This window comes from Ovis aries, chromosome 18 (genome assembly GCF_016772045.2).
Source record: "Ovis aries strain OAR_USU_Benz2616 breed Rambouillet chromosome 18, ARS-UI_Ramb_v3.0, whole genome shotgun sequence".
Lineage (NCBI taxonomy): Eukaryota > Metazoa > Chordata > Mammalia > Artiodactyla > Bovidae > Ovis > Ovis aries.
Genome location: NC_056071.1, coordinates 39,919,010 through 39,933,813, shown reverse-complemented (window position 1 = coordinate 39,933,813; position 14,804 = coordinate 39,919,010). Strand labels below are relative to the sequence as shown.

Here is a 14,804-nt window from a genome sequence, read left to right as displayed (position 1 = left end):
TTCAAGGAATTAGATCTGGTAGAGTGCCTGAAGAACTATGGACAGAGGTTTGTAATGTTGTACAGGAGGCCGTGACCAAAACCACCCAAAAGAAAAAGAAATAGAAAAAGGCAAAGTGGTTGTCTAAGGAGGCTTTACATATAATGGAGGAAAGAAGACAAGCAAAACGCAAGGGAGAAAGGGAAAGATATACCCAACTGAAGGCAGAGTTCCAGAGAATAGCAAGGAGAGATGAGAAAGCCTTCTTAAGAGAACAATGCATAGAAATAGAGGAAAACAATAGAATCAGAAAGACTAGAGATCTATTCAAGAAAATTGGAGATGTCAAGGGAATATTTCATGCAAGGATGGGCACAATAAAGGACAAAAACAGTAAGGAACTAAAACAAGCAGAGGCGATTAAGAAGAAGTGGCAAGAATACACAGAAGAATTATACAAAGAAAGTCTTAATGATCTGGATAACCATGATGGTGTGGTCACTCACCTAGAGCTAGAAATCCTGGAGCATTACTTGAGAAGCATTACTACAAACAAAGCTAGTGGAGGTGATGGAATTCCAGCTGAGCTGTTTAAAATGTTAAAAGGTGATGCTGTTAAAGTGCTGTGCTGAACATGTCAGCAAATTTGGAAAACTCAGCAGTGGCCATAGGATTGGAAAAGGTCAGTTCTCATACCAATCCCAAAGAATGGCAATGCCAAAGAATATTCAAACTACTGTACAACTGCGCTCATTTCACATGTTAACAAGGCTATGCTCAAAATCCTTCAAGCTAGGCTTCAGTAGTACATGAACCAAGAACTTCCAGATGTACAAGCCAGGTTTAGAAAAGGCAGAGGAACCAGAGATAAAAATTGCCAACATGTGTTAGATCATAAAGAAAGCAAAAGAATTCAAGAAAATATATCTACTTCTATTTCACTGACTAAAATTCATAAAGAGATGGGAGTACCAGCCCATCTTACCTGTCTCCTGAGAAACCTGTATGTGGGTCAAGAAGCAACAGCTAGAACTGGACATGGAACAATGGATGGGTTCAAAATTGAGTACCACAAGGCTGTATATTGTCATCCTGCTTATTTAACTTACATGCAGAGTACATCATGTGAAATGCCAGGTGGGATGAATCACAAGTTGAAATCAACATTGCCAGAAGAAATATCAATAATCTCAGATATGCAGATGATACCAATATAAAGGTAGAAATTGAAGAGGAACTAAAGAGCCTCTTAATGAGGGTGAAAGAAAAGAGTGAAAAAGCTGGCTTAAAACTCAGCATTCAAAAAACTTATGATATGGCATCTGGTCCCATCACTTCACAGCAAATAGAAGTGGAAAAAGTGGAAGCAGTGACAGATTTTATTTTCTTGGGCTCCAAAAGCACTGTGGATGTTGACTGCAGCCATAAAATTAAGAGACACTTGCTCCTTGGAAGGAAAGCTATGACAAACCTAAATAGCATATTAAAAATCAGATACATCACTTTGCCAACAAAGGTCCATATAATCTAAGCTCTGGTTTTTCTAGTAGTCACATATGGATGTGAGAATTGAACCATAAAGAAGGGTGAGCACCAAAGAACTGATGCTTTTGGAGTACCATGGACTGCAAGGTGATCAAACCAGTCAATCTTAAAGGAAATCAACCCTGAGTACTCATTAGAAGGATGATGCTGAAGCTGAAGCTCCAACATTTTGGCCACCTGATTAGCAAGAGCTGAGTCATTGGGAAAGACCTTGATCCTGGGAAAGATTAAAGGCAAAAGGGGGTGGCAGAGGATGAAAGGGTTAGATAGCATCACCGACTCAGTTAGATAGCATCATCAACTCAATGGACATAAATCTGAGCAAACTTCAGGGGATAATGGAGGACAGAGGAGCCTGGTATGCTGCAGTCCACTGGGCCACAAAGAGTTGGACACGACTTAGCAGCTGAAGAACAACAAATCCTAATGAAAACAGTAATATGCTTTCCCACACAAATTGATAAGCTGAATATGAAAATTATATAGAAATGTGAAAAAAACTAAAGTAGCCAAAGTAATCTTAAGAAAGAACAAAGTTGGATGACTCTCACTTTCTGTATTAATAAGCCTTCTAAAGAGCTACAATCATTAAGACAATATGGTTTTACTGGAAGGATTCAACTATTACTGGAATATAATACTGTCCAGAGATAGACCCTATACATAGGCTTATTTGATTTTTGTGTAATGTTTCAAGTCAATTCAATGGGGAAAGGTAAGTCTTCTAAACAAATAATGCTAGAAAAATCAGATGAAGTATTATAATGTGTATTTTCCAATATGACCAAGCAATTAAGTTAACTCTGACACTATCTAGCTGGAGACACCAACAGATTCTACATTAAGGGCTTAGTCCCACAAGACTGCACCCAATTCGGATGCCAATCACAAATCCAGGCTGTTACATGTGCTTTGGGCTAATTGGCTATTAATCAGAGGTTCTCAAGATCCCTCTCCCTAAGTTCAATTACAAGCATATCTCATTTTATCATGCTTCACAGATACTGCATTTTTTACAAATTGAAGGTTTATGGCAAACCTGCATCAAGCAAGTCCATCAGGACCATTTTTCCACGTGAGCATTTACTCACTTTGTGTCTCTGCATCACATTTTGGTAATCCTTACAATATTTCAAACTTTTTAATTATTACTGTATTTCTCACTGTGATCTGTGATCACTGACCTTTGATGTCACTATTGCAAAAAGATTATGACTTGCTGAAGGCTTCAGTTCAGTTCAGTTCAGTTGCTCAGTCATGTCCAACTCTTCGCGATCCCATGAATCGCAGCACGCCAGGCCTCCCTGTCCATCACCAACTCCCAGAGTTCACTCAGACTCACGTCCATCGAGTCAGTGATGCCATCCAGCCATCTCATCTTCTGTCGTCCCCTTCTCCTCCTGCCCCCAATCCCTCCCAGCATCACAGTCTTTTCCAATGAGTCAACTCTTCGCATGAGGTGGCCAAAGTACTGGAGTTTCAGCTTTAGCATCATTCCTTCCAAAGAAATCCCAGGGCTGATCTCCTTCAGAATGGACTGGTTGGATCTCCTTGCAGTCCAAGGGACTCTCAAGAGTCTTCTCCAACACCACAGTTCAAAAGCATCAATTCTTCAGCTCTCAGCCTTCTTCACAGTCCAACTCTCACATCCATACATGACCACTGGAGAAACCATAGCCTTGACTAGACAGACCTTAGTCGGAAAAGTAATGTCTCTGCTTTTGAATATAATATTTAGGTTGGTCATAACTTTTCTTCCAAAGAGTAAGCATCTTTTAATTTCATGACTGCAGTCACCATCTGCAGTGATTTTGGAGCCCCCAAAAATAAAGTCTGACACTGTTTCTACTGTTTCCCCATCTATTTCCCATGAAGTGATGGGACCAGATGCCATGACCTTCATTTTCTGAATGTTGAGCTTTAAGCCAACTTTTTCACTCTCCTCTTTCACTTTCATGAAGAGGCTTTTAGTTCCTCTTCACTTTCTGCCGTGAAGGGTGGTGTCTTAGATGATGGTTAATGCTTTCCAGCAATAAAGTGTTTCTTAATTAAGGTATGTACAATGTTTCTGTTAGACATAATGCTACTGTATCCTTAACAGACTAAAGTACAATGAAACACAACTCTTACGTGCACTGGGAAACAAAAAAGTTTGTGTAATGGCTTTACTGTGATACTCTCTTCATTGTACTGGTCTGGAACCAAACTTAAAATATCATTGGTATGCCTGTATTATACTTGAGCAGCTCACAGAGCTCAGAGAAATGTTTACCTACATTTCCCAGTTTATTATAAAGGGTATAGGATACAGATGAAAGGGCAGATGAAGAGGTGGTAAGTACACAGGCCAAGGTTCAGAAGGGTTCTGAGCACAGGAGCTTCTGTCCCTATGGAGCTATGGTACACAATCTACCCATGGATGTGTTTTACAACCCTGAAGCTCATCGAATCTTGTTCAAGAGTTTCTATAGCATTTAGTCTGCAGTCCACTCCTCATCCCCTTCCCAGAGGTAGGCAGGTGAGGTGGAAAATTCTACCTCTCTAAGTACTTGGTCTTCTGGTGACCAGTCCCATCTGAGGCTATCTAGAGATTCCACCCTAAGTCATCTCCCTAGCATGAACCAGTGCGCTCAAAAAGGGACTCCTTATGAATGACAAAGGACAAATCTACCACTCAGGAAATTCCAAGGGTTTGGGGAGCTTTGTGTCAGGACCAAAGGACAAAGAATAAATGTATTTCCTGTTATCACACAACAACGAAAAATATAAACCTTGATCATTATCTCACTTCACACACGAAAATTAATTCAATATATACAAGCCAGACCTATAAGTTTTAAGATAAAAGAAATATATACGAATGTCTTTACAACCTTGGGGTAGACAGGCAAAGATTTCCTACGGAGGACACAAAGAGCACTAAGCATTAAACATAATTTTTTGATAAATTGGATTTCATGAAAATTTAAAACTTCAGCTCATCAAAAGGCAAGACACAGTCTGGGAGAAATATTCCCAATATATGTATCTGACAATGGACTCATAGCCAGAATACTCAATTACAAGAAGAGAAATGAGCCAAAAAAAGTGAAGGACTTGAACATACACTTTATGAAAGAAGATACAGCAATATCTAACATGCACATGAAAAGGGGCTTAACATCACTGACCATCAGGCAAGCACAAACTGAAACCATCAGAAGACATCATTTTGACAGCCACCAGTGAAGAGAATGATAACATACACAAAAAAAGATGTGAAACAACTGGAACCTTTATGAATACCTGTACAAGTATGTACAGCAGCATTATTCATAATAGCCAAAAACTGGAGACTACACAATTGTTTATCATCAGAAAAATAAGTAAATAAAATTGGGTTATATTCATGCAAAGGAATTACTACTCAGCAATAAAAAGGACTCAGCTACTGATACATGCAACCAGGATGACTTTAAAAGCTTTAGACTAAGAAAAACAAATGAGATACAAAAAGTAATTATACGTTAAGGTTCCCTTTATATGAAGTATAAGAACACACAAAACTCACTTAGAGTGACAGAAATCACAACAGTGATGGCCTAAGGGAGCCTAAGGAAACCTTCTAGAGGGGGATAAAAATGTTCTTTATCTTGACTGCAATGTGGTTACTTAGTTATATATGTTTATCAAAAATCATTGAACTCCATATATAAGATATGTGCATCCTACTATATCTGTAAGCTTAACTCAGTAAAACATTGAAAGAAAGGAAAAAGAACTTTTAAAACAGATTTTAGCTCAAGATGGCAAACTGACCACAAGTACTTATCATCTCCCCACAAATTAGTATCTGGGATGAGACAGGAGAAAAGCATCTGAAACACTGGTATTCTGTTTATTTTGTCCGAAGTGATAAGTATAAAGGTATTTTCTCTTTGGGATAATCTATCTATCTGGACCCCTATGTACATGTATATGTGTTATATTCTGTACATGTGTTATATTCAATTTTTTTTTAATTGGCCAATGAACCAGGTACCCTCCACAATCCACTGCTTTACAGAGCATCAAGAAACAAAGGAAATTTGTTGCTGACTGTAGCCCTCCAGGCTCCTCTGTCCATGAGATTTTTCAGGTAAGAATACTGGAGTGGTTGCCATTTTCTTTTCAAGAGGATCTTCCCAACCCAGGGATCAAACCTGAGTCTCCTGCGTCTCCTGCACTGCAGGCAGGTTCTTCACCTGCTGAGCCATCAGGGGAAGCCCGCAGAGCATCTAACCAGCTATTCCATTTTCACAAAGCATGCTCCTCAGAACACCAACTTTGGCCTGCATTTCTGTGTCTCTTCTCACAGACTTGAATCTCTAAGTGTCTGATTACTGTGGAAAGTGGAAGAATTTCCACCTTCTTGTGGCCAACCATAAAGCCTTAGGAGGAATTCTGAATCATTTCCTGTTAAGAATTCTCACCCTAACACAGGAGGGGGAAAACTAATAATGAGGATGAAAAAATGTTGCCTGCCACATCAGTAAACAAAGGATTTGCAGCCATCAAGCCATTGCATTGTAGCCTCCCTGACAGCAAGCCCTGAGGGAACTTAGGATAGAAACAAGATGCCTGTCATCTAGCAGTCTGTCAGCTGCTGCAGCCACCCCGATGGTGCACCCTGAGAGCAAGCTCAAGAGGAGAAAGCACAGGATACTGGTCCCAGATAGCTGAGGGCCCAGATAACTGAGGAATGATTTCAGTGAGCCAAACTCTTGCATCTTCCTGCACATAAACAAGCACTAAATTCCTTAACTTGAGATATGTGGTTTTCTTTAGTAACAGTAATTTAAAAACAACAAAACTTTTGTATTTTATACTGGAGTACAGCCAGTTAACAATGTTCTAAGAGTTTCAGGTGGACACCAAAGGAACTAAGCCATACGTACACATGTATCCATTCTCCCCAAACTAACGGTAATCTTTCGATGTTCTGACTACCTAGAAAACTTTGCTGCAAAACCTCATATATCCTGATTCCTCTCTTACCACTTCGAAGCAGTCTCTTAGAGTTATCTGAGAGACTGCATCCAAGGATTAAGTCCTCGTACTTAATAAAACGTAATTTTCAACTTATAGGTTGTACTTTTTTTCAGTCAACAATATTTAAATCAGAATCCTCCTTCTGTGTTTTCAAATTTTCATTGACTCTAATTATAAACTGAATAAAGATTGTTTTAAAATTTCCTTAAAGGAAAAAAAAAGGCTGGTTTACCACGAAAATAAAGGTCAAGATCACAGAATGGACAGGATGTTGTTAGGAGTATAACTGAAATAACCAACGACAGGATCTGAGTGTAAAAGAGAAAGAAATGTAGCCAAGAGGTTTAAATGTGCTGGGAAAATAGAAAGATTCTGGGAACAAAGATCAAAAAGCAAATTTATCAGAACTCAAGCAGCAGATAAATAAGGCAAGACGTTACAGGGGAAAAAGAAGAGTTTCAGAGTTCAAGAAATACCCACTTACTTTAACAACTGGAAATGAATATAGGAGTATCTATGATTAGAACTGTCAATCTATGGCATGGTACCTGACCTAAAGTAAAATGTGAATAAATAAGGGGTAACTGTTGTGAGTCAGTGGAGAAAATGCGTAGTACTTATAACCTAGAAGATAATTAACTATACGTGTACAGAAACTAAGAAAAAAATGAAATTTATTTCTATAAATAACATAGAGCCCATCTGATATTTTTAGATTATCCAATCAAATGTTCTCTTCCTGATGGATAAATTAAAGTTGATTGGACAGATACTATATATATAAATATATAGCCATATGTACTCAGAGTAAAATAAAATTTCATTTTCTTCTGAAGCAATTTTAAATCATAAACACGGTGGTTTAAATAATTTTCCTACATTTGAGGAACTTCTACAATGCCTTTATAACTCAATATTGGTCACAATGAAATTAACCATAAATCTAAAGAAGGCAGATTACTTATAAAATAGACATCCTCATAGTACTGCAGGCTCAACAGAGTCTAAAAAGAGAAACAGCACAATATAAAATAAGACATTAGACATTAGTACCAATAAGTAATGGGAAAGATTCAATCAGATGACAGTGGAATTTGGGCTTGGCGCCACATAACTCATCATAAGTTCAGTCTATCAACTGGATTCTTTTGCAAAACATCTCAAACATGACTAGAAACTTTAATGACCCTTCAATCAGCAAATATTTACCACAGTGTACCCATAATAAAATTCTACTTAAAGTAACTGTATTACCTGCCTCAATAGTTTCTCAATGGCTGACATTACCATAAGACCTCTCCAAACAAGGGGGGCAGTCTCTTCAACCAGGAAGCCCATGGACATACTGCAGGAGGAAACCAAAAATACAACTAAATTACACAAGGTAATCAATATGACTCTGAAAACTAACATAAAGTAAAAAAAAAAAAATATGCTCACCAAGCAATACCATAATTCAAAAGAGGCCGCATTAAGTTGCCTGAAATAGAAAAAACCATCTTTGAGAAGAGTAAGTCACTATACATAAACATAATCATCAAACAGTGTCAAAAATACAACTAAGCTATTGGGAGAAAAGCTATGACAAAACTAGGCAGTGTATTAAAAAGCAGAGACATCACTTTGCCAACAAAGGTCTGTATAATCAAAGCTATGGTTTTTCCAGTAGTCATGAATGGATGTGAGTTGGACCATAAAGAACACTGAGCGCCAAAGAATTGATACTTTCAACTCTGGTGCTGGAGAATACTCTTGAGGGTCCTTTGGACTCCATGATCAAACCAGTCAATGTTAAAGGAAATCAACCCTGAATATTCACTGGAAGGACTGATGCTGAAGATGAAGCTCCAATACTTTGGCCACTTGATGTGAAGAGCTGACTCATTAGAAAATACACTGATGTTGGGAAAGATTGAGGGCAGGAGAAGAATGAGGTGACAGGATGAGACAGCTGGATGGCATCATTGACTCAATGGACATGAGTCTGAGCAAACTCTAGGAGAGAGTGACGGACAGGGAAGCCTGGTGTGCTGCAGTCCATGGGGTCCTGAAGAGTCAGACAGGACTTAGCAACTGAAAAACAACAAAGCTACTCATATTGCTACTCTTAAATTAATTTACACCTCAATCTGCAACAGTTTAAACATCATACCAAGCATACAACTAACATACCCAATAGATGCAACATCTAAAAACAGGGGGGATATAGTTTCAGAAACACTTCATCTATAATTTTCAAGTGTTGTTAAAAATAGCCTCAATAAGTAATTTTGTCCATCAATCTCTTACTTCAAATCTCAACATAATACAAGCCAAATGTGAAAACCCAAAGCAACATAGTACTCAATAATAAAAGACTGAATGTTTCTCCTCTAGGATCATGAGTAAAACAAAGATGCCCACTTTTGCCACTTCTACTCGACATAATACTGAAAGTTACAGCCACAGCAATGAGGCAAGACAAAGAAATAAACAGCATCCAAATTGCAAAGGAGGAAGTAAAGTTTCCTCGTTTCACAGATATTATGATCTTCTATATAAGACCCTAAAGATTCCACAAAGAAAACTATTGGAGCTAATAAGTAAATCTAGTAGAAGATACAAACATAAAAAATCAGTTTATTTCTTATACACATGAACAATCTAAAAAGGAAATTATGAAAATCCCATTTAAAATAGCATCAAAAAGAATAAATACTTTGGAATTAACTTAATCAAGGAGATAAAAGACTTGTAAAATTAAAACTATAAAATATCGCTGAAAGGATTTAAAGAAAACAAAAATAAAAACACATCCCATGTTCATCAGCTGGAAGACTTAACATTAAGATGGCAATACTACCCAAAGTCACCTACAGATTCAATGCAATCCCTATCAAAATGCTATTAACATTTTTTGCAGAAATAAATCCATCCTAATATTCAGATGGAATCTCAAGGGATCCTCAATATGAAAATCAATCTTGAAAAAGAAGAACAGAGCTTGAGGACTCATACTTACTTATTTCAAAACTTACTACACAGCTACAGCAATCAAAACAGTGGTGTACTGGCATAAAAGCAGACATATAAGCCAATGGAATAGAAATAGACTAGAGACCCCAGAAATATACTCTCACTTAAATGATTTTTTCACAAAGAGGCCAAAATTATTCAATGGGGGAAAAGCTGGGAAAATTGGATATCCAAATGCAAAAGAATGAAGTTGGATCTTTACCTAACATAAAAAATTAACTCAAAATGGATCAAAGCCCTAAATGGAAGAGCTATTAATTATAAAGCTCTTACAACACACAGGGCAAGAGTTTCACGCCATTGGATTTGATGAGGCTTTCTTGGATAACACACCAAACAAGGGCAGCAAAAGAAACAACAGACAAACCGGAGTTCATGACAGTTTGTAAATGTTGTGCATCAGGAGACAATATCAACAGGGTGAAAAGGCAGTCCACAAAATGGGAGAAAATATTTGTAAATCATTTATTTTATAGATATTAATACCCAGAATATAGAGAAAATTCTTTAAACTCAAAAAAACAACAAAATTCAAAAAAGGGCAAAGGAAGTGAATAGACATTTTTTTCAAGGAAGATATACAAATGGCCAATAAGCAGATGAAAAAGTGTTCAATATCACTGATTGTTATTAAAATGTGAATCAAAATTACAATGAGTGATCACCTCACAGTATTAGGATAGCTGCCATCAAAATATAAAAAATAAAAACCTATAGGAGATAACAACAATTGGCAAGAATACAGACAAATGGGAACCCATGTGCACTACTCACAAGAATGTAAAATGGAAATGCTACAGAAAATAATATGAGTTCCTCAAAAAATTCAAATAGAATTACCATACAATCCAGCAATTCTACTTCTTAGTATATACCCAAAAAGAATTGAAAGCAGGGCCTCAATTCCCTGAAGAGACTTTTGTACACTCGTGTTCATAGCAACAGTATTCACAATAGTTAAAATGTGGAAACAAACCAAGTGCCCATTAATGAATCAATGCATAAGCTAAATGCGGTATAGATATACAATGGAATATTATTCAGCCTCAAAAAGGGAAGAAAATTCTGACATATGCTACAACAAGGATGAACCATGAGAACGTTATGCTGAGTAAAGTAAGTTATCCACAAAAAAGAAAAAGAGAAATACTGTAAGATTCCTCCTAAATGAGATACTGAAAGTAGTCAAAATGACAGAAAGTAGAATGTGGTTGACAAAAGCATGGGGAAGTGGCAATAAAGAGCTACTGTTTAACGGGCAGAGTGCTCCAGTTTTCCAAGATGAAAAGAACTATGGAGATAGTTGGAGGTGATGGTTGAACAATATTATAAATGTATTTAACACCACTTAACTGTGGTGTTGGAGAAGACTCTCGAGAGTCCCTTGGACTGCAAGGAGATCCAACCAGTCCATCCTAAAGGAAATCAGTCCTGAATATTCATTAGAAGGACGGATGCTGAAGCTAAAGCTCCAATACTTTGGCCACCTGATGCAAAGAGCTGACTCACTGGAAAAGACCCTGACGCTGGGAAAGATTGAAGGCAGGAGGAGTAGGGGACGACAGAGGACGAGATGGCTGGATGGCATCACCGACTCAATGGAATGAGTTTGAGCAAGCTCCGGGACATGAAGACGGACAGGGAAACCTAGAGTCCATAGGGCTGCAAAGAATCGGACACAACTGAGTGACTGAACAATGTACACTTAAAGATGGTTAACAGGGTAAATTTTAAGTTATGTGGTTTTTACCACAATAAAAGAAAGAAAAAAAATGACTCTCTAATCTGAGACAAGAAATTGTATTAATCTCAAGATAAAAACCAATGTACTACTTATGCTCACAACAAAACAAAGAAAATATACCTCATGTGGCAAAAGACTATTATAAAATATAGCTTCTTTTATCAAACTATCTGTGCAGTCATGCCTCCAGTTGTTTTCGCTACCATATCCTACTTCTTTACCATAACAAAGTACATAAAAAGCCCTCTTACCTTAGATAATTTAGATAAATACAGGGCTAAAAGTTTAGGACAAAATCATAAAAATCTAGCAGGAATACATATTCAGATTTTATCATATATTTTTCAGTTCTTTCTCTTCTTTAAAGAGGTTGAAATTTAAAATAACGTATAAAACATATAGGCATGGTTTATATAAGAAATCCGTTACTGAACTCAACTCTATTCATTGGATCCCTACACGAAGAAAAGGGCTTCCCTGATAGCTCAGTTGGTAAAGAATCTGCCTGCAATATGGGAGACCTGGTTTCGATCCCTGGGTTGGGAAGATCCCCTGGAGAAGGGAAAGGCTACCCACTCCAGTATTCTGGAAGGGAGAATTCCATGAACTGAATAGACCATGCGGTCACAAGGAGTTGGACACGACTAAGCGACTTTCACTTCATACAAAGAAAAAACTATGACCTTTTATTAAAAGACTGGTGAATAAGAATGCGTTTTACTGTTCCAAATTAAATCTTTAAGAATGCATATATTTCTTTATGCTTTCCCTCTATAACTTCTGACTAAACTAACAAGCTCAATCTTCCCCATAGCTAATTTGGTAATAGGACTCTTTTCCACAAAACTTCATCAATTCTTTCCAAAGCATCCAAGTTAAATTTTCAGAGTAACCACATTCCTTCATTCTGCTTTGGACTTTGTCCTACTTTCTATTTTCTTCAATAACATAGGCATAATGATCAAACAGTCAAGTAGTACAATAAAAATTATTACTAAATGTCAATAATCCCCAGCCCACTCCTATTTTTTTACTCTCCAGAGCCAAGAACTCTTAACTGACTTTTTTGTTGTTGCTGTTTCTTGTTTTCTGATTTATATTATTTATTTTTAATCGGAGGATAATTGCTTTACAACATGTGTTGGTTTCTGCCATATATCAGCATGAATCAGCCATAGGTATACATATGTCCCCTCCCTCTTGAACCTCCCTTCCATCTCCCAACCAACCCCACCCGCTCCAGGCTGCCACAGAGCACCGGGTAAGAAGTCTCTGCATCATATAGTGAATACCCACTGGCAGCGGCTGCGCTTTGCTGGAGCAGCCGTGCAGACATACCCCAGGTCCAAGGTAAGAGAAACCCACATAAGACGGTAGGTGCTGCGAGAGGACATCAGAGGGCAGACACACTGAAACCGTAATCACAGAAAACTAGCCAATCTGATCACACTAGGACCACAGCCTTGTCTAACTCAATGAAACTAAGCCATGCCGTGTGGGGCCACCCAAAACGGACGGGTCATGGCGGAGAGGTCTGACAAAATGTGGTCCACTGGAGAAGGGAATGGCAAACCATTTCAGTATTCTTGCCTTGAGAACCCCATGAACAGTATGAAAAGGCAAAATGATAGGATACTGAAAGAGGAACTCCCCAGGTCAGTAAGTGTCCAATATGCTACTGGAGATCAGTAGAGAAATATCTCCAAAAAGAATGAAGGGATGCAGCCAAAGCAAAAACAATACCCAGTTGTGATGTGACTGGTGATAGGGGCAAGGTCCGATGCTATAAAGAGCAATACTGCATAGGAACTGGAATGTTAGGTCCATGAATCAAGGCAAATTGGAAGTGGTCAAACAGGAGATGGCAAGAGTGAACGTCGACATTCTAGGAATCAGCGAACTAAAATGGACTGGAATGGGTGAATTTAACTCAGATGACCATTATATCTACTACTGTGGGCAGGAATCTCTTAGAAGAAACGGAATAGCCATCACAGTCAACAAGAGTCCGAAATGCAGTACTTGGATGCAATCTTAAAAATGACAGAATGATCCCTGTTCGTTTCCAAGGCAAACCATTCAATATCATGGTAATCCAAGCCTATGCCCCAACCAGTAACGCTGAAGAAGCTGAAGGTGAACGGTTCTACAGAGACGTACAAGACCTTTTAGAACTAACACCCAAAAAAGATGTCTTTTTCATTATAGGGGACTGGAATGCAAAAGTAGGAAGTCAAGAAACACCTGGAGTAATAGGCAAATTTGGCCTTGGAGTACAAAATGAAGCAGGACAAAGGCTAATAGAGTTTTGCCAAGAAAATGCACTGGTCATAGCAAACATCCTCTTCCAACAACACAGGAGAAGACTCTACACATATCATCACCAGATGGTCAACACTGAAATCAGAGATTATAATCTTTGCAGCCAAATATGGAGAAGCTCCATAGAGTCAGCAAACACAAGACCGGGAGCTGACCGTGGCTCAGATCGTGAACTCCTTATCGCCAAATTCACACTTAAGCTGAAGAAAGTAGGGAAAACCACTAGACCATTCAGGTATGACCTAAATCAAATCCCTTATGATTACACAGTGGAAGTGAGAAATAGATTTAAGGGCCTAGATCTGATAGACAAAGTGCCTGATGAACTATGGACAGAGGTTCATGACATTGTACAGAAGACAGGGATCAAGACCATCCCCATGGAAAAGAAACGCAAAAAAGCAAAATGGCTGTCTGGGGAGGCCTTACAAAGAGCTGTGAAAAGAAGAGAAGTGAAAAGCAAAGGAGAAGAGGAAAGATATAAGCATCTGAATGCAGAGTTCCAAAGAATAGCAAAGAGATAAGAAAGACTTCCTCAGCAATCAATACAAGGAAATAGAGGAAAACAGCAGAATAGGAAAGACTAGAGAGTTCATCATGAAAATTAGAGATACCAAGGGAACATTTCATGCAAAGATAGGCTCGATAAAGACAGAAATGGTATGGACCTAACAGAAGCAGAAGATATTAAGAAGAGGTGGCAAGAATACACAGGAGAACTGTACAAAAAAGATCTTCATGATATTCAAGATAATCATGATGATGTGATCACTCACCTAGAGCCAGACATCCTAGAATGTGAAGTCAAGTGGGCCTTAGAAGCATCACTACAAACAAAGCGAGTGGAGGGGATGGAATTCCAGTTGAGCTATTTCAAATCCTGAAAGATGATGCTATGAAAGCGCTGCACTCAATATGCCAGCAAATTTGAAAAACTCAGCAGTGGCCACAGGACTGGAAAACATCAGTTTTCATTCCAATCCCAAAGAAAGGCAATGCCAAAGAATGCTCAAACTACTGCACAATTGCACTCATCTCACATGCTAGTAAAGTAATGCTCAAAATTCTCCAAGCCAGGCTTCAGCAGTATGTGAACCATGAAAGTCCAGATGTTCAAGCTGGTTTTAGAAAAGGCAGAGGAACCAGAGATCAAATTGCCAACATCCACTGGATCATCGAAAAAGCAGGA

General features: G+C 38.3%; 1 protein-coding gene across 1 annotated transcript in view; it reads right to left on the bottom strand.

Annotated features, from left to right (window-relative positions):
* The window catches only part of NUBPL (NUBP iron-sulfur cluster assembly factor, mitochondrial), a 229,892-nt gene that overhangs the window by 126,256 nt on the left and 88,832 nt on the right, over positions 1-14,804 (bottom strand). Inside the window, exons 5-6 of the mRNA XM_004017882.5 lie at positions 7,975-8,014; positions 7,789-7,879 (exon numbers count right to left, since the gene is read on the bottom strand). Coding sequence (XP_004017931.4) covers positions 7,789-7,879; positions 7,975-8,014 — 131 coding nt within the window. The remainder of the gene's footprint in view (positions 1-7,788; positions 7,880-7,974; positions 8,015-14,804) is intronic.